Source organism: Notothenia rossii (assembly GCF_949606895.1).
Source record: "Notothenia rossii genome assembly, chromosome: 6".
NCBI classification, from domain to species: Eukaryota; Metazoa; Chordata; class Actinopteri; order Perciformes; family Nototheniidae; genus Notothenia; species Notothenia rossii.
Window position 1 is genome coordinate 20,330,500 of NC_136909.1, and position 17,011 is coordinate 20,347,510.

General features: G+C 41.2%; 1 protein-coding gene across 4 annotated transcripts in view; it reads right to left on the reverse strand.

The window, feature by feature from the left end:
* The window catches only part of nipbla (NIPBL cohesin loading factor a), a 32,469-nt gene continuing 15,458 nt past the window's right edge, over positions 1–17,011 (reverse strand). For all 4 annotated transcript variants that reach the window (XM_079689152.1, XM_079689153.1, XM_079689151.1 and 1 more), the window contains 37 exons: positions 16,138–16,351; positions 15,874–16,050; positions 14,307–14,480; positions 13,862–14,023; positions 13,373–13,482; positions 13,181–13,267; positions 12,469–12,700; positions 11,982–12,133; positions 11,808–11,888; positions 11,520–11,620; positions 11,225–11,354; positions 11,058–11,140; positions 10,642–10,774; positions 9,922–10,065; positions 9,705–9,791; positions 8,572–8,792; positions 8,306–8,408; positions 8,011–8,109; positions 7,694–7,840; positions 6,810–6,944; positions 6,535–6,633; positions 6,373–6,426; positions 6,170–6,278; positions 5,873–6,003; positions 5,479–5,619; positions 5,234–5,327; positions 4,861–5,015; positions 4,567–4,657; positions 4,213–4,386; positions 3,899–4,089; positions 3,641–3,748; positions 3,309–3,509; positions 2,592–2,738; positions 2,132–2,487; positions 1,828–2,002; positions 1,352–1,549; positions 1–1,257 (listed from right to left, as the gene is read on the reverse strand). In XM_079689152.1, the coding sequence (XP_079545278.1) occupies positions 910–1,257; positions 1,352–1,549; positions 1,828–2,002; positions 2,132–2,487; positions 2,592–2,738; positions 3,309–3,509; positions 3,641–3,748; positions 3,899–4,089; positions 4,213–4,386; positions 4,567–4,657; positions 4,861–5,015; positions 5,234–5,327; positions 5,479–5,619; positions 5,873–6,003; positions 6,170–6,278; positions 6,373–6,426; positions 6,535–6,633; positions 6,810–6,944; positions 7,694–7,840; positions 8,011–8,109; positions 8,306–8,408; positions 8,572–8,792; positions 9,705–9,791; positions 9,922–10,065; positions 10,642–10,774; positions 11,058–11,140; positions 11,225–11,354; positions 11,520–11,620; positions 11,808–11,888; positions 11,982–12,133; positions 12,469–12,700; positions 13,181–13,267; positions 13,373–13,482; positions 13,862–14,023; positions 14,307–14,480; positions 15,874–16,050; positions 16,138–16,351 (5,544 nt within the window). In that variant the 3' untranslated portion in view covers positions 1–909. The remainder of the gene's footprint in view (positions 1,258–1,351; positions 1,550–1,827; positions 2,003–2,131; positions 2,488–2,591; positions 2,739–3,308; positions 3,510–3,640; positions 3,749–3,898; positions 4,090–4,212; positions 4,387–4,566; positions 4,658–4,860; positions 5,016–5,233; positions 5,328–5,478; positions 5,620–5,872; positions 6,004–6,169; positions 6,279–6,372; positions 6,427–6,534; positions 6,634–6,809; positions 6,945–7,693; positions 7,841–8,010; positions 8,110–8,305; positions 8,409–8,571; positions 8,793–9,704; positions 9,792–9,921; positions 10,066–10,641; positions 10,775–11,057; positions 11,141–11,224; positions 11,355–11,519; positions 11,621–11,807; positions 11,889–11,981; positions 12,134–12,468; positions 12,701–13,180; positions 13,268–13,372; positions 13,483–13,861; positions 14,024–14,306; positions 14,481–15,873; positions 16,051–16,137; positions 16,352–17,011) is intronic.

Consider the following 17,011-nt stretch of genomic DNA (forward strand, 5'->3'; position numbering starts at 1 on the left):
TGACAAAGAGAAGTAGAAAAATTTATTGCAGTATTGTTCCACCAAAAGGGTATGAATCCCCTTTCCTCTTATTACTAGGGTGACCTAATACAACAAAATCTACATTTACAAAATATCTTCCTGCAATAGGCCACATATACTGCATGCGTATTTCGAAATAGAATAAATTATGTCCAGAGGACTCTGCCATTGTACAGCATGGACAAATAAAAGTGAACAAAAATAAAAAATCTTATTTTTTTGGTCTTTTTTCTTGTTTTCCATAAAATATCTAAAAGCTAAAAGGAAAAAACCATCAGGGTGCTAGTATTATAATAAACTCCAAAAAACACTTTAATAAGAACATCAAAAAGACTAATTTCCAACATTCACTTAAGGTTTTATTCTTTTTTTACAGCTTTTTTGTCTTCAGAGATATAAACATTTTAGTTTTTTGTTGTGTTAAACTATGATACAGTGGGAGTAGAAATGAGCGATTAGAATCTGCTGCACAACAGCGAAGGAGCTCCCACAACAATGTTGACATAACATTTCCCTCCAGGTCTCTTTTCTAATAGCCTTTTTAAGGGATAATTATTCCTTTAATGCCTTCTGGATCCTATCCTCTGCACTTGTACACAAACAAAACGTGAGCAGTCCCTCTAATATAACAAGTCTTTTGTGTCATTTTCATTTCTGCAAGAATAACTCATGTAAAAGCATGTAGTGTCAAATATTCTTGCCCTCTTGTGTCTTTCTTACAAAAATGAGGAAGAAGAGGAGCAGGGTAGGAATCCAGTGAAGTTTGGCTGTGTTGTTGGAGGTGGCAGGTTGAGGAGGAGGAGGAGGAGCAGGGAAGAGGAGGATTTTGATAAAGTAGAAATGGGTAAGGGGGACCAAAAAAATAAAATAAAAATCACACGGGAGCCATTAGCTAGCCCCTCCTTCCCGCGCTGCATACAGTGAGCGTAAAGTCTGTACTACTTTGTTGCTCAGTTTGTGGTTGCTGGTCAAGGCAATCTTCTTGTAAATGATGTCCGACTCCTTAATAGTGTCCACCCAAGGCACCTGTTTGCGGCCATCGCGTTTCTTTGCGTCTGCCCAGGGCCCCGAGTAGGAGCCGGCCATCCAGTGGATGTGGTATCCATTGGAGGTCTTCTGGATGACTCGAGCTATTTGCGGCCGGTCCTTGTATTTCGGACAGCAAAGAGCAATCACATCCATGGACTCCACTATCTCGTTCATGGAGTCAACTGCTCGCCTTGACCTTCGAGAGGACTGCAGGGATGACAAAAGAAAAAAGGGTTGCATTATTTTCCCCCCGTATTCGAAATTGTATTTTATACATGGTGTGTGTATCCGTTTCTCTCACCCCTGGGGTCTTTTCGTCGCCATCACTGTAGTCGTCATCAGTCTCTGGTCCAGGCTGGTTGCGAGGGCTGGGTCCCGACATGGGGCCGGAGCCTCCCAGGAGGGCGCTTATGGCTTTGTTTCTGATGTTAGCGCTGGCAGACGCTTCTCCCTCCTCATCCTCCTCGTCTGGGTCCAGATGTTCCATCAGAACCTTGAACTGTCGCAGAGAACAGATCAAAGCTGTCTTTCAGATGCAGGTTTCACACACAACAGCAAACGTGACAGAATATAGTGGAAGTAACAGTACAAGTCATGTACAGGTATTGAATGATTTCAAGGGCAAACTACAGCCAGCACTGAACATTTCTTAGATAATTAGAAACAATTTAGTATTTATATCTTGGTAACTTGTGAGTAGACCAAAAGCAGATTAACTTTCACGATGACGTACATCAAATATTGGCAAAGAAAGTCTGTTATAGCTTCAATGCTTACATCTAGGTACTGTCGGACAATTCGCCTCTTGACATCGTTTGACAGTGTGGCACGAAACATGTTGTTGGAGATGAAGTCGATGGTTTGTCGCGGGTGGAAGACAACAGTGTTTTTCCTGTTCACCGCCTTATCGTACACCTTAGCTGACTCTGTTGGAGAGTACTTCTGAATTTTGCTGTTGAAAGATCAAAAGACTTTGAGTTTCTAAAGGTTTGAATTTATCGAACTAATCAACACATACAAAAGTAGATGTCTTAATTTAGAAAAAAGTCTATGAAGAAATACATATTACAAAAGATCTTACCCATCAGAGAATCCATATTGGTTCTTCAGATGCTGTTTGAGCACCAGAAGCAACAAGATGCCCTGAACAGAGTTAGCAAAGTCCAAGAGACCTGTGGGATTGTCTGGGAGGAGCCTCATCACTTTTTCCACATCCTCCAAATCCAAATCCTCCAGATCGGACTCCGAGCTCTCCGACTCTGGAACAGGTTTTTTGGCCTTTTTAGGCCGCCGTACCACATCTTCATTTTCATTGTTTCCTTCCTCATTGCTCCTGGGAGAATCACAATGAATCTTTTCCTCCTCATCCTCCCCATCTGACATTTGCTTCAACACCTTTATCTTCTTCTCCTTACGCCGTGGCTCCTTTAGCAGAAGCTGGAAAAGGAAGACAAATCTATATAAATGCTTCACCATAAAAAAAAGATTACATTTTTGGATTTCATCTATGCTGAAACTACTTTCAAAAAATGCTACCCTACCTCTTTGAAGGTTTGCAACAAGTTGCTGCCGGACACAGACAGGGTGATGTCTATGTGGTGCATGATGAAGAGAGGCTCCTCCTGGCTCTGGTATGGGAAACAGGCCAGGTTGTCTGCTACAAACAGCAGCATGTTCACTTCCGTCCTCTGCAGAAAGAAAGCATTGCTTAATGGTAAGTAACACTCTCTTCTTAGTATTCATCTACTAGAATTTAATTCATACATGCTACAAATAAAAATTCTTATTACATTTGCAAGACAGTAAAAGAGTGGGATTTAACATTTTGCAACACCAGTGTGTCTATGTATAAAAGGTTTTGCTTTCAGTGCTGTTATCTGTATCTTTAAGAAATGTTCTCCTAGCACAGGAGTCTGCAACCGTTTTGACCAAGAGCCATTTTGCCCCCTTTTCCACCCATTTCTTTTGTCTGGAGCCGCAAAACATATTTGATAGCTTATAAAGTTGTATTTGGTTGACCTGATTAAAACCGTTTCTTTTTTTTCTTTGTGTGTCACAGTATCACCTCAAAATACGAAACATTTTCAACCGTGCAACAAAATATAAATAGTCCTACAAATATTTTCATTTTATTTCCTTCTTATTTTTGTCTAAGCTCAAGGGAGCCAGAGTAGAGGGCTTAAAGAGCTGCATGTGGCTCGAGAGCCGCGGGTTAGCATGTTGCTAATTAGGAGAGAGAGGAGCCCAGGTTTACTCACAGAACTGTCATCGAAGAGGTTCAACAGCGAGATGAGGAAAGCCCTCCGGTGCTGCCGGTTCCCCCGGATCATAGAGAAGAGGTGGGCGCAGAGAGCGGAGGTCGTCTCCTCCTGTCTGAATCCTCTGATGATGTTCCTGCGAGACGATTCGATGGCCTGCTGCAAGATGTACGACATCTTCATCCCAGCAACTGCCTTCATCTGTGAACAAATGTGTTGAAAGAAAAGTGTTACAGAATCTCCAGCCCTGCAGCAGATCCATCTACATTGTATTCTTGTTTAGAATCCTGCCGTGTTATTTTTAAACTTGACAACACTGAACAACGACTCACATGGATGAATCCCGTGTACTTCTTGTCGATCTCCACCAGCTGCTGGTCAGATTTGATCCTCATGCTGCTCTCTGGGTCTGTTCCCATTGCAATGAGGTAGGGTACACACTGCAGACAGGGCAAACAAATATGTGATGTTCACATGCTTATGTTCATATTACTGTGGATTTATTCAGCTAAATGAGTTATTACAATGTAACTTTATTATTTATCACAAGAGGTGGGGTGGTTTGACAGCTTCCGGCTTTCATGTCTTACCTGTACAGGATGGATGAGACCCTGGTTGAGTGTGAGAGCGATGACGTTGAGAGCAAAGTGCCGTACACTGGACTGGGTGTGGAAGAACGCCTCCAACACCTGTTTCAGATAAAGCTGCATGATGGAGCTGCTCATCCCTGATGAGATGTCTCCCATCTCCTTCAGATCCTCCTGTTTGGACAGTTTCTTCCCTGCAAGGACCCAAAATATGATCAAAGCAACCTGCACCTTGCTGATAAGCTGTAAGAGAATGTAACACTGCAGTGCTAAATCAACAAAGCTTAAAGTACAGTCACAAACACAGCTTCACTTACAATCTCTGTCTGCGTACTGCATCCGCGTGTCTTCCTCCTGAAGATATGTCTGGAGGTTTTTAAGGATCTGGATTTTGAGGTTGATGGAGGAGGCCCTGTCAGCCAGGATGCCGTTGTACAAATTCTTCACCTCAGGCATAAACATCTGGCTGGGATGCATGATCACAAGGAAGCCTAAGAGAAAAGAATAAAGACATGAAACAACAAGCAAACAATGTACATCCATCCGCTTGGACTAGAACGTGGGCTTCTAACACATAGCCCGTCTTTCCCTTTCAGCCCTGTACAAGTTGACACTGACACAGAGACTTAGCAACAACTTTATTGTATATAGAAAAAAAAAAGTGTTCTTGCCTAAGCCGATGATGGCTTTGGTCTTGACCTCCTCGTCTTCATGTTTGGTGAAGTAAACCAGCAGCTCAAGAACTTTCTCCTTGATAACAACCTGTTCACAACACACAGACATAGTTATAAGAGTTGTAGGTTGGATCATGTGTTAGAGCAAAGGCTTTGGTTTCACATCAAAGCCTTCCCTACACTTTCTCTATCCGTGTCTAAAAGCAAAATCACAATAAATACACTTACAGCTACAATCCATAGCTTTCACAGTTTTAATTTCAAATTTGTGATATTATAAAATCGTCCTACTTTGTTGGTTCCTTTGAACTCCTCCAGATCAAAGTCAAAGTGCCGAGCCAGGGCCCCCACAGTGAAGAGCGATCGCAGCAGGAAGGGCTTGTTTGCTACCAGCGTGGTGCTGTTGGGATCCTCGTGATGCTGCACCTTCAGCTTGTTAAGTGCACCTGCAAAAACACATTAAAACAGTTTTGGTGTCTCCTAATTTAGTTTTTTTTTACAGTTTTTATCTCTCGAGAATAGATCCAATGATAACATGATATGTCCTTTTTTAAAAGTTGAAACAAAAGTTGAACTTTGTTTGTATGGGGGACATCTTAAACTGCAGGCAAACTGTTGCAAAAACAGAAAATGGAAGGTCAACATTTCTAACTGTATGTCTCACCATAGAATCTGTTGAAGCAAGCCCACACAAACTTATAGTTGTGCGTGACTTTGTTGACAACAGCTCCGAGACAGCTCACACAGTGTTGGACCACCTGGAGAAAAGGCAGGAGGACCATCAATTCATCTCCTTAGCAACACCATTTACACTTCAATTATAAAATGTTACTAAGTCAACATGGGTCCACAATGGTGTGTGTGTGTGTCCCCCCCCCATATGATTGATAAAAAGCCACAACCACGCACCGTCATGCCATATTTGATGATGAGCTTCATGAGGTCTTCTTCGATGGTGGCAAGGTAAGTCTCGCTGGGATGCTCCATCAGAGGAACCACAAGCTCCAAGATCTTGGCCACGTTACAGATGACCATGAAGTCATTGGCAGTCTGAGGTTGAAACAATAAAAGAGTTATTCATAGGGAAAGCTCTGATGGATCCCAACCAATATCGACTTGTTTGGGGAACTCTTCTATTGACCAATCAGAAAGGTCGTTCCTGAAATCAATCTCTGGATTAGGCAGTGAAATCTTTGTTCAAGTTTCTCTGTTCTGTTGTAAAAGAACATATTATGCAAGCAGATTGGGACTATTGCTTCGTATATTTATCAACAACAAAAAGGATTTAGTATGCACAACTTACGTTACACTTTGTGGTCAGGTAGGGTTGCATGGTCATGGCATGTTTGACCATGAGCTGGGCCCTGATCTTGCTGAATAAGTACAAGGTGGTGATGCACGACACTAGCCGTGTTGAGTTTACACCTTTGTTCTCTGCAGAGTCAAAATGGAAATGCATTAATTAACATTTGAACTCAAATCAAACCTACTGCAGGGAAATGATTGGCTAAACTGTGAGTATAGATAGCGTTCTGAAAGAAAATCAACTGCTCCATTTTTGGAAAGTTGAATTTGATGAAAAAAGGATAAACCTGCATACCTGAAAGAGTTTCCTCGTATTTGAGGATGTGCTCCACTAGATTGTCAACAAGCTGCACACAGGCCTTTTTGGCTGGTTTATACGATGCATCCTCTTCAGACTTTAGAAGCTAGAGCAAAAGAGACAATGTTCATTTAAAAACGTTTTTAAACATCCATATAATTCCCGTTAGACGAAGCTACAACACAAAATCAAATACTTACATTCTGAAGAAGCTGTTCAAACCAGTCATAGCCGGTGTCTCGACACGCTGAAACCTGAAGAACAAATCAGACTCATGTCAATCGAAGATTCCCATGCCAAACTTCACCAGAGAGCACATTGTTTGTTGGCTTCCAACAAACTGGGAAGTCAGCCAAACTTACCACATCAGTGATGTTGAGGATCTTTCTGGTCATGGATACTTTGTCATTGGCGGGAGTCGGAGTAAACCACAACTTCTGGAATGTTTCATTCACCAATTTCTATAAAGCAAACAAGTTCACGCCTTCAGTTTAAATCTATACCTTAGAACATATCTTTCAAAGGTTTTGCGATCCATATATTTGAACACAGAGCATTGTATCTTAAAGATGAAAGAAAAACTAATTGATGAGTAATGATACATTTTGAACAGACAAAAGGTGCCGTGGATCCATACCTTGATTCCTTCCTCGTCATTGACCCTGCGGATCATCCTCACACACATCTCAGTGATCTTACTGAAGGTGGGCTGCTCCAGGCAGATGTCTCTGAGGATCTTGATCACTCGCTTTCTTACGCTGATACCAGTGTCCTGTGTATCATAAACAAAAACTTCTGAATGGGGTGCAATGCCATTTTTCTACCAATAGGTGGCAGCTTAAGACCGTAATGAAGAGTGAACTTCTCATGAACCCTCTTGATCATTTCCATGACAACAGGCACAACAATTTCAGTATGTTCACTTGTCAGGAGCCGAGTACAAAGACTTAGTGCAGAGCTTGTGTGTTAGATGGTGTTTCGAAATCACAGCTTATAGTGCCACCACCTTCACGATGTTCTTTGTTAATACTAGACTGCATCCTGCGATTAAACTGGTTCCTTATTTCCATAAAGCAAAAGCAAACTTGAAACACCCAATAAGAACATTTCAAGCTCAATCCCTGCAGTGCTTTTCCATGCAAACTGTGTGACCAGAATTAAAAAGCTTGCAATGTAAATGATGCGGATAGTGTGATGGTTAAGATCACTTTATTAGAGGGCCAATATGTCATGTAATTAACATCATGGTAAACAGCTGGGCATATCCTAATAAATGGAATAGCAAAGACCTAAAAATGCTCCAATTGCATCCTCACAATCATGCACGGGAACCGAAAAACAGTAATAAAGAGTGCATTGAACCAAAAGAAATATACATCAACATTTTGATTACACTGCGTGCCATCACACCACTGCAAAAATAATTAAACAATGTAAGCATTCTACCATGTGGACAGTTCACATGGTTGTAAGACCTTACAACACAAAAGTGTCTACAATGAGTCAGATTCAGTAACTTACCAGTATCCTCTCTGTGAGCATGTCATAGTACTGCTCAGTGAGTTGGGGTCTGCTGAGCACAAACTTGCCCAGCAGCTCCACAGCTGCCTCTCTCACACTGGTAGAGTTGTCCATCAAACGGCCGTGGACGCCCCGCTGCATGTCGGACTGCAGAAGTGGAGAAGAGTGTGTCAGAATATAGCACTTGCATACATGATAGCATAGGACAGAACTTTTGACAGAGCAATAAAGTAACAAGAAGCCACATGATGTATATTATGTGGAATGTGAAATTCAGACATGACAAATGGTCTTGGCAAACACAGATCCTCACATACCCTTGCCAGTATGCTGGGGTCCACAGCCACAACCTCGGACAGACATTTCATGGCTTTAGTCCTGACGGCGATGGCACTTTCCCCAAGGACTCGCAGAATCTGTACAAAAGAAAAAGATCCATTGATGCACCAGCTCATGAAAACATCTTTACTTTTCTTCTTCAAAAAAGCTAAACCAGTTAGTCCAAATATCAGCTGTATTATACTGTGTGAACAAATAACAGATGATTTGTGTGTAGCTGCTGTGACTTGACAGATGACAAATATACTTATGGTAATAATATTTAAATCTTACCTGTGTTAAATAAATATCAAAGCTATGGGCGAACGGCCTCATGGAGGCCAAATAACGCACAATCAGACAGGAGTCCTCATAGTCCACAGTGTCAGAGTTCATTCTGGGGAGGGGCAAAGAGGGGGAATGTTAGAGGGTTGTACAGTTAACAGACAGACTGTAACTGACAGGAGGCCCGAGACAAGACAAATGAGAAAAATAGGTTTGAATATGTCAATACGATATGAGTGATATGGTGATTGCTGACACATTGACAGAATCCTCACTTCAGTGTGGCAAAGTGAGCTGGCGTGGCCTTGATGATGTTGCGCAAAAACTTCTTGCGCTTCTCAGCACGTTGCATAATTTCCCCGGTCGTTTCTATCTCCTTGGCATGTTGCGGTCCGTCCGATGAGTCTTCATCCTTCGGGTTCTGGTTCCTCATGGACTTCTCAGCCTCTGTCGTGGTGTCCCGGAACCACTGGGCAATGTAGAACTTTCTAGCAAACTAGAGGACAAAAAATCCAAGTATCGAATTTATTCAGACTATTCATAGTAACAGATTATTAAATACTAATGTAAAAAACATATAGGTAGTGATACTATGAGCCAGGGCTATTCAATTGGCGGACCGCGGGCCAAATCCGGCCCCAGGGTGATATTTACTGGCCATTTGAGTATAATGTTAAAAAGTAATCTACTTTTTTTTTTTTACGATTTAAAAAAAAAAGTTTTTCTTCATGGGCCAGAGTGCCTTTATTCCAGAGAGGGTGTTACATTGAGAGATAGAGGGGAAGACAATCCCTGAAAACTTCAGTGGGCTCGGGTTTCGAACCCACCTACTCGCTACTGTAGTGACAATTCCTGTCATTTATTGCATCTCTGCGTGAATGTTTATATAATTTCACCTAAATTAAATGAAATGATGTTGATGGTTGAATTAGCTTCACATGTAGGCCTATTGAGTTCTGAACTTGCCATTTAGATCTATAAAGGCCTTGGGGCTATGTTGTTTGATTTATTTAAACACAATATATGCACTCCACTATGCTGTTGTAGTATTTACTGTATCCGAAGCACTTAATATGATTGCTCATATTTCAAGCAATCTTTTTCCCGGCCCCTTGCTTTGGATCATTTTCATCAACCGGCCCGCATTCCAAACTAATTGAATAGCCCTGCTATAAGCCCTTTAGCCATTTAATTTTTTTAAAAGGGCCTATTAATCATTTGAAGAGATAACAACACGTATGGACAATAGATGTTTTTCAAGCTTGGATGGCCAATTACCCTAATTAAAGTAATAAACCAAAAACCAACATGACATTCAAAACATGCACATGCCCTCAACTTTAATTTAAATGAAGTTCAAATGGTTTCTAAAATCATCACTTGCTCAGCCAGTCTAATGTAAACCCACCACCAGTGAGGCATCAGTCTCAGCATTTTCCTCCATGTAGTCCAGGAGAGCCTTCTGCAGCTGCTGGGTCTCATCATTACCTTGAGACTGAATAAGCAGAGAGAGAGACAGAGACAGATTACAAAGGCATTTTAACAATGTTCCATTTAGTTATTATTATATACATTAACTTGTATGTTCAAGTGAATATGAGGGCATCCAATGTGAAGTCTCCTACCTCTTTCAATATTCGATCAATTGATCTCTGGTCCATTTTGCTGGTGACCGCGTCCTTCCTCAGGCGGGCAGCCACTGTGCCCAGGTAGTCCAGAGACGCTACTCTCAGAGCCATCTCTGTCTGCTTGTTACTGAACTGGTGTACCTGATGGGAGGAGAGACAGAATTAGAAATATAATGTTACACTTACACAAGATTAACTTTTATCTGCACACTTAAGAAAAACAGAAATAATCCATATCATCATTTCATTAGTGCATTTACAAAAAGAGCTTTCTTCTTAATTATGTCCGGTGCCTCTCTCCAGGGCACCACGGCAGGGCCCAGGAGGTGAACTGGGACCTCTCTAAGTACCAGTCCAAAATCCATATTATAAGGCTGTTCGGGGTCTTTAAACCAGTGACCCTCCCAATCCAAGCCCCTACTGACTGAGCCACTGCCGGACAATAATAATAATAACAATAATAATATATTATAATAATAATAATAATAATAATAATAATAATAATGATGAACTTTATTTGTAAAGGATTGTTCAAATCTAAAATGCTTAACAATTAAAATTTTTTTTTGACATAATTACTGTTTATAGTGTATAACACCATGCACTTGTTTCTATACAACCTACATACAAATGAGGCCGCTGGATACTTTATATTTGGAACACTTAAGTAGAAACGGTTGCATTTCCAGTTTAAAGAAAGAGCTCTGCTTTACTAACCAGTAGTCTGCCAAGCAAACTGAGCAGCAGCTCTGCAGCCGGCCACTCTGGTTTGTTTACAGTCGATAACAGGTCCTGGACAAAGTTCTCAAACAAAGGCCGGTAATCTTCTTCTCCCTGCTTACTGCCACACCTGGGGACGGGAAAAGATAGAAAAGTGGCAGAGGAGGAAACGTGGGGGAATAACAGGAACAAAAAGGGAAAGCATCATTAGAAAGAGATAATGGTAGAGTGTCATGAAGCCAGCAGGAAAGGAAGGCTAACATCCCTACACACTGAAGCAATCACTCTACTGCATTTTGTCTACACTGTACACATTTATAAAAATATAAGGTGACTGCCTCAGTACAATTCAAATAGCCAAAAGGAAAGAGCATAGCCTACTCGAAAGCCGTTCAAACTGTGAAAGTAATTACTTTTTGAGAAAGACGGAGAGGAAGTTTTGTGCTGTTCTCATTGCCGTCTCATACGAGTTGGTTATCAACACATCTTGATCCACCTGGAAAAAAGAGCAAATTCAATGAATGTGGTTTTTTTATTTGCCGCTTGCGAGGATGTGTCGTGTGTCTGCTTGCTGTCGTACCTTGCCCTCGTACTCGTCGTAGAAATCCTTGTCGTTGGGGAGGTGGACCACGCACTGAATCAGCTGCAGCACCAGAGCAGTCACCATCTGGATGTACAGAGGCTCTCCATCCTGGTCTGAGCTGTTCAGCCTAGACACAAGAGGAGCATGGATATGTGTAATGTTACTACTAAGGGTATCTTCACCTCTACCTCAACTATTATTAGATCTGCTACCTTGTGCTACCTAAGCCTCTGGTTTGATGCCTTTCTCTGCGTCACCTAACAACAAGAAATCATGTGAATTCACAACTTACCGGAAATTCCTGAGGGAGCGTTTGCTGGTGGGCAGTCTGGCCAAAGAGGTAAAGATTTCCTCCAAGATCAGCTGCCGATGCTTCTCATATCGTGAGAACACCTGGAGACAGAACGTAGAAAGAAAAAAAAGATGAATCTCTACTCGTAGTTTTGTAGAAACATGCGTTCAATGGATGGACACACAAGTCAGAGGGAGACAGTGAAAAACAACAATGCAGGGTTGCACATAACGGTACAACAACGATTTGAAGCACTACGTTTTTCTAAGAGAAAGTAATGTGACTCACAGCCGTAACGAGTTTAATGGCACACAGCTGCAGCTCACTGACATTCTCCACAAAGAAAGGAGTGATTCCCATAGAAGAAACCTGGATAGAGAAAGAAGGACATAAATCATCCACTGGTTAACGCTGAAACTTTTGTCTCGATGAACAGAGGACTGCAGTTAACATCGTTTTCACCTGGAGGATGGTGGTGTCTGTCAGCAGCTGGATTTCGAGGAGCTCAGAGATGTTGCTGACGATGTCGCACACTTTGTTGTACAACATGACAATCACTCGCTGCTTGTGTGTGGAGCACTTTGCCCGCTTTGCCTTGGAGCTCAACAGGCCACCTAGATGGACAAGAGTAACAACATTAAATACTGTGTTTGATAATAAACAATGATTTTAAATAATAACAAGTTTTAATAGTTGTTGAAAAAAAACTGTCTCTGAAATGTAGCAGTGTTGAAGTAACTTCTCAGATATTGAGGTTACGCTTAGTTTATGTATATAGCACATTTCAAACAAAAAGGCAATTCAAAGTGCTTTATATAGGCATAACACATCATAATTAAAAATTAAACAAAAAGACAATTAATAAAAGATTTATAAGAAGAAGAAGAAAATGACATTTCTCTCCAATCCCATCAGATCAAATGAAATAAAGCTCTCTCTAAACCCTCACCTCCATGAGGGTCCACCCTGTAGACCGGGTCGTATTGGGGGTACAGTGTGTTCTGCAGATGGAACTTGGTGTATTGTAGCACCCGCTCTATCACGTCTTCTATGTAGACCGCTTTGGGCATGTGCGCTGAGGTCATGATGTTTAGAGCTGTGAGACACGCGTCTGCTGACTTTGTGACTCTCTCCATTATCAGGTCCCGCCAGAGTTTTTCCTCATCTTCAGCATCGTTGTCCTGAGGTCACATGGAAACCATTGAAATAAACTACTGTTCTGAGGCCGAAGATTTATATTCAGTCTAGCCGTGAAAATGCATTTTAACGATTTTGAACTTTTGCTACCAGTGGCTAGGGCTGCTCAATTAATCGTATTATGAAAAAAACAATCGAAATAAAACGAAATTGTATTGGTTTTTCAGTTGAATTATACTTCAAGTTCAGGGTAATCAGCTGTTAAAACATACTGTTAAACTTTTTTTTTCCAATAAATGGATGTTTTCAAAGTAAATGGCTAATCGTTTTTTAATAATCGTGATATCAATTATTGACCCAAATAATCGAGATTATGATTTTTGCCATAATCGAGCAGCCCTACCAGTGGGTATCTTTTGTATATTCTCTAACATCAGGTTCACGGTATGTCACACATTGCTGATGTCAAGTCAATAATACTACAAACAATATTCAACACAGAAATGTGGAGGAAGGAGGCTCACATGGGTCATCATGGTGGAGAGCTTGGACCCATCCAGGATATTCTTCTCCAGTATGTTCAGCAGCTTCACCAGCTTTTCTGTTGGGATCTAGAACAACACAGACTGTTATTTAGACCTACATCTGAAACAGCACCACATATACGCAACAGTGGAATCTCTTTCTTTATATTCATATTTTATAACATGCTGTACCTTGCCGGAGATGCCCATGGCTTTAATCTTGGCGGACTCGCTGCCCAGCTCATTCAACTGGTGTTTCCCGAGCAGAAATTCTTGAGGTATCTCATCATCATCTGCTTCTGCTGGAGAACACAACATCACAACTACAGTTACTAACTAGCTGTTTTATGTCGTCCCCAACCACTCAAGTTGCAGTTTACATCTAAGTCTGTCCAAAATGTCATAATTGTATCAAGTAAGACAATGATTTAAAATAGTCATAATGAGCGCATTCATTTTTTGAGTTATGGCTTTTTTTTTGTGGTCACAGTGACATTGAACCATAACAATGAAAACCAATGGTTTAACCTAGATTCCACGTGGATGTTCGTGACAAATTTACAATTCACGTTCACTACAACGGATCTAAAAAAAACTAAAAACATAGTGTCAGTGCAGAGGAATAATAAAACAGAGCTTTCTGCAGTTGATTAACAAAGCAAAGTCAGCGCTGATATTTACCCATGGCAGTGAAATCCACATCCTCAAGATTCTCCAGTATGTTGTCAATGCTATTTAAGAACCTCTTGAATGTGGACGAGTCCATTAATTCTTCATGGGTCAGCTTGGGCTCGTATGCTTTCCGTTTCTTCTGCTTCTCCTTAATCTTCATTTTTCTGGCGACTGAGGAACAGAAATGTCATTTAGTCATTTTAGTTTATGTTGCTGTTATTGAGTGTGTGGGATCCTAAACAATCCCTGGACAGGTTCATTGTTTCTAGAAACTCTGTTTTCTATCTGGAAATGTGTTGCACACTGACAAGTAAAATATCTTTATATACAACATTACCCCCAACCTAATGTGGCATTATCTTTTACTGTGTAGGCAGTTCTATGACTGTCACATACACAAGTAAAAAAAAAAAACATTTAATTGGAAGTCAGGTGATGGAGGACTTATACAGACCTTCACTTATGCTTGGTGGCGGTGAATGTTCGTCAGATGAGTCTCGATAGCGGCTCCCTGAGCCCCGTCGGCTGTCCCGCGACACAATTTTCCGATGTTCGCCCGAACCCCGGCGCTCCCGTTCTTCCGTATCCCAGGTCCGGTCTTTTTCTTGGCGCTGGCGCTTCCTTGCAGCTGTGGAGAACAGGGAAACAACATTTAGGACCTAAATTATAAATAAAACCAAAGTAACACAAACCCTTTACAGTTCATTTGTGTTTAGAGATGTTCGCACTTTAATTAATATCAATAGGCTTTAAAGACCCTGTGAAGTGTGCACCTGTGCATGATCTGTTATGCTAATACGTATAGTAATGACCAAAATTGTCCATTGGAACCCATATCAAAAGATGTTGGAATAGCAACGAATTTGACGAGTTTTGAATTTGCCGGGGCAATCTGCAGTCGACCTTCGCCTTCGTGGGCGTGGCTTGCGATCTACTGCGTGACGTCACGAGATGGACGCCGCCGCACTGTTTACATTCACCACCGTTCATTTTTTCAAAGTCGAATTTCTCAACGTTTTTGAGCTAGTATTTTCCTGGAAAGTGTGTCGGAGTCGACTGGAAGTGATTTCCAATCGAGAAAAACCTGACAATGGAGGCGACAGTGAAGAAAGAGGGATGAAAAACACAGGGGAAACGATGCATTGCCGCTGGCTGTAGTAATGTCAAGTCTGCCGAAGTGGCGATGTTTCTGTTCCCAAAAGATGAAGGTGAGCCTGGCTGGTGTCATTGTTTCGTAGATTCTTTGATTGATCATGATAAATAAAGGCCACTGGTCGATTCGAGAGAGAGAGAGAAAGAGAGACTGAGAGAGTTACAGTGTTGTCGTTAGCATCTGGTGCTAGCTCGGAGCTAACGGAGATTAGCTGTTTCAACAATAAGGAGAGGGAGAGTGCTCTCCTGTGGGACTGAGAGAGATAACGTCAGCTCAGGGAGGTAAACTGTAGCCTAAGTTATCTCAGTGGGTTTGGTCATCTATGTAAACAAATATTTCCATCTATGTAATATTAGTTGTATAAAATAGGTTAAGAAATCCTTCCAATGTTTTTTGATTATTGAAATATATGTTTCATATGAGTGTTGAGAGCTGTATCCATAAATCTCTTAATGTTGCCCTCAAAGTGCACCAGATTGATCACTTTCCTCATCTATCCTGTCCGAAAAGCTGTCCAAATCAATCATTTCTCTCACACTAGTATCACTTTCCAAAGTCTCCACCATGTTTACAATCACAACTGGGTACATCTTGTGACGTCACAGCTACTATCGTCTGCAACTTCCGTTAGGCTCAGACGGCAAAATTAATAATTCATTAATTATGAAAAATTATTTTAGCCATGAACAGGCACAATGATATGTAAGGAATGAAACTGCCATTTCATTTTGGCGCAAACACATGCACTTCACAGGGTCTTTAACGGTTGGCTCAATAAGGTTATTCCATTTTAAGAATATTCCTCAAATGCTCAAACCTTGCAAAGACTTTAAGCAACAACTGATGAGAAATACATATTTGGACTTACACTCTCCATTTGCGTCAAAGTCGTCATCTGAGCTGACCTCAGCATATTTGGGCTTGTCATTTACAGTGCTTCGTTTCCTCTTGTTCACCTTCACCCGCTCACACAGGGGCATTGTTGACTCGATCTCTGCCAGCAGCTCTGGGGGAAGATCCCTGAGAACTGATGGGTCCATGCCACCTGAAAATAAAATGCTGCGGTAATACAGGTAATGTCGCTTTAAATGTAATTGCGTGGTGAAAACATGCAATAGATTCTTGCTCTCACCCGTGACAGATTTTGCTGAGGAGCTCCTGTTTTTCCCAGACTTGCTGTGTCGGATGATCCTCTGGATCTGGTCGACGGAGAGCTTTTTCAGAACCACTACAGGCTTGGGCCTCTTCTCAAAGTCCTGCACCAATCCAAGCCTCTCCAGTTTAACCTTGGGCTGTACCCACATTGGACTTTCAATGGAGCCACTGCCATCCTTTTCACGGTTGATCTGAAAAAATTCAAACAAACAGAAAGGAGTTAGAGAAGTGTTTGTCAAGTTTGAAGTTCAAACTTTTATAAAAATAGCAAGTTAAAAAATATGGGCTTTGTTTACAAAAAGGAAAATCATGTAAGATAATTACATGTAAACAATGGATCAAACTGATTAACATGAGATCAGTGATTTTGATGTTAGTTTCCAGTAAAGTTCTGATAAACACTCAAGGAATAATCCACTGTTATCCTAAAATTATCTCAATGTCTTCACAAAAACATTGTCAGAACTGCAGCGTCAAGGCAGCAACTGCCCCCAGCCACTAGGTGTGATGGGAAAACAGGGCGATGTCTTCTGTGGATGTCTACACTGTCAACCATTTCACAGCGTCAGTCTTTATCAATATGCAATATGCACTTATTCCTAACTGGCTTAAATTATACAAACAAACAGCCTCTGCTAAAAGGCTTAGCAAACTCAAAACACAGTTTTATGTTGCTAACCCTACCACTGACTGACATACATTCTTAAATAAAAATGTAATCGTAACATTGCTCTGCTGAGAACAAGAGTGGCGCTCTATAAAGACAATAACAAATGTAAATAATTAACTTTAACTAAAAACTTGATTAGCAGTCAGATTTTAGGCAGACATGCAATTCTCTGCTGGTATGC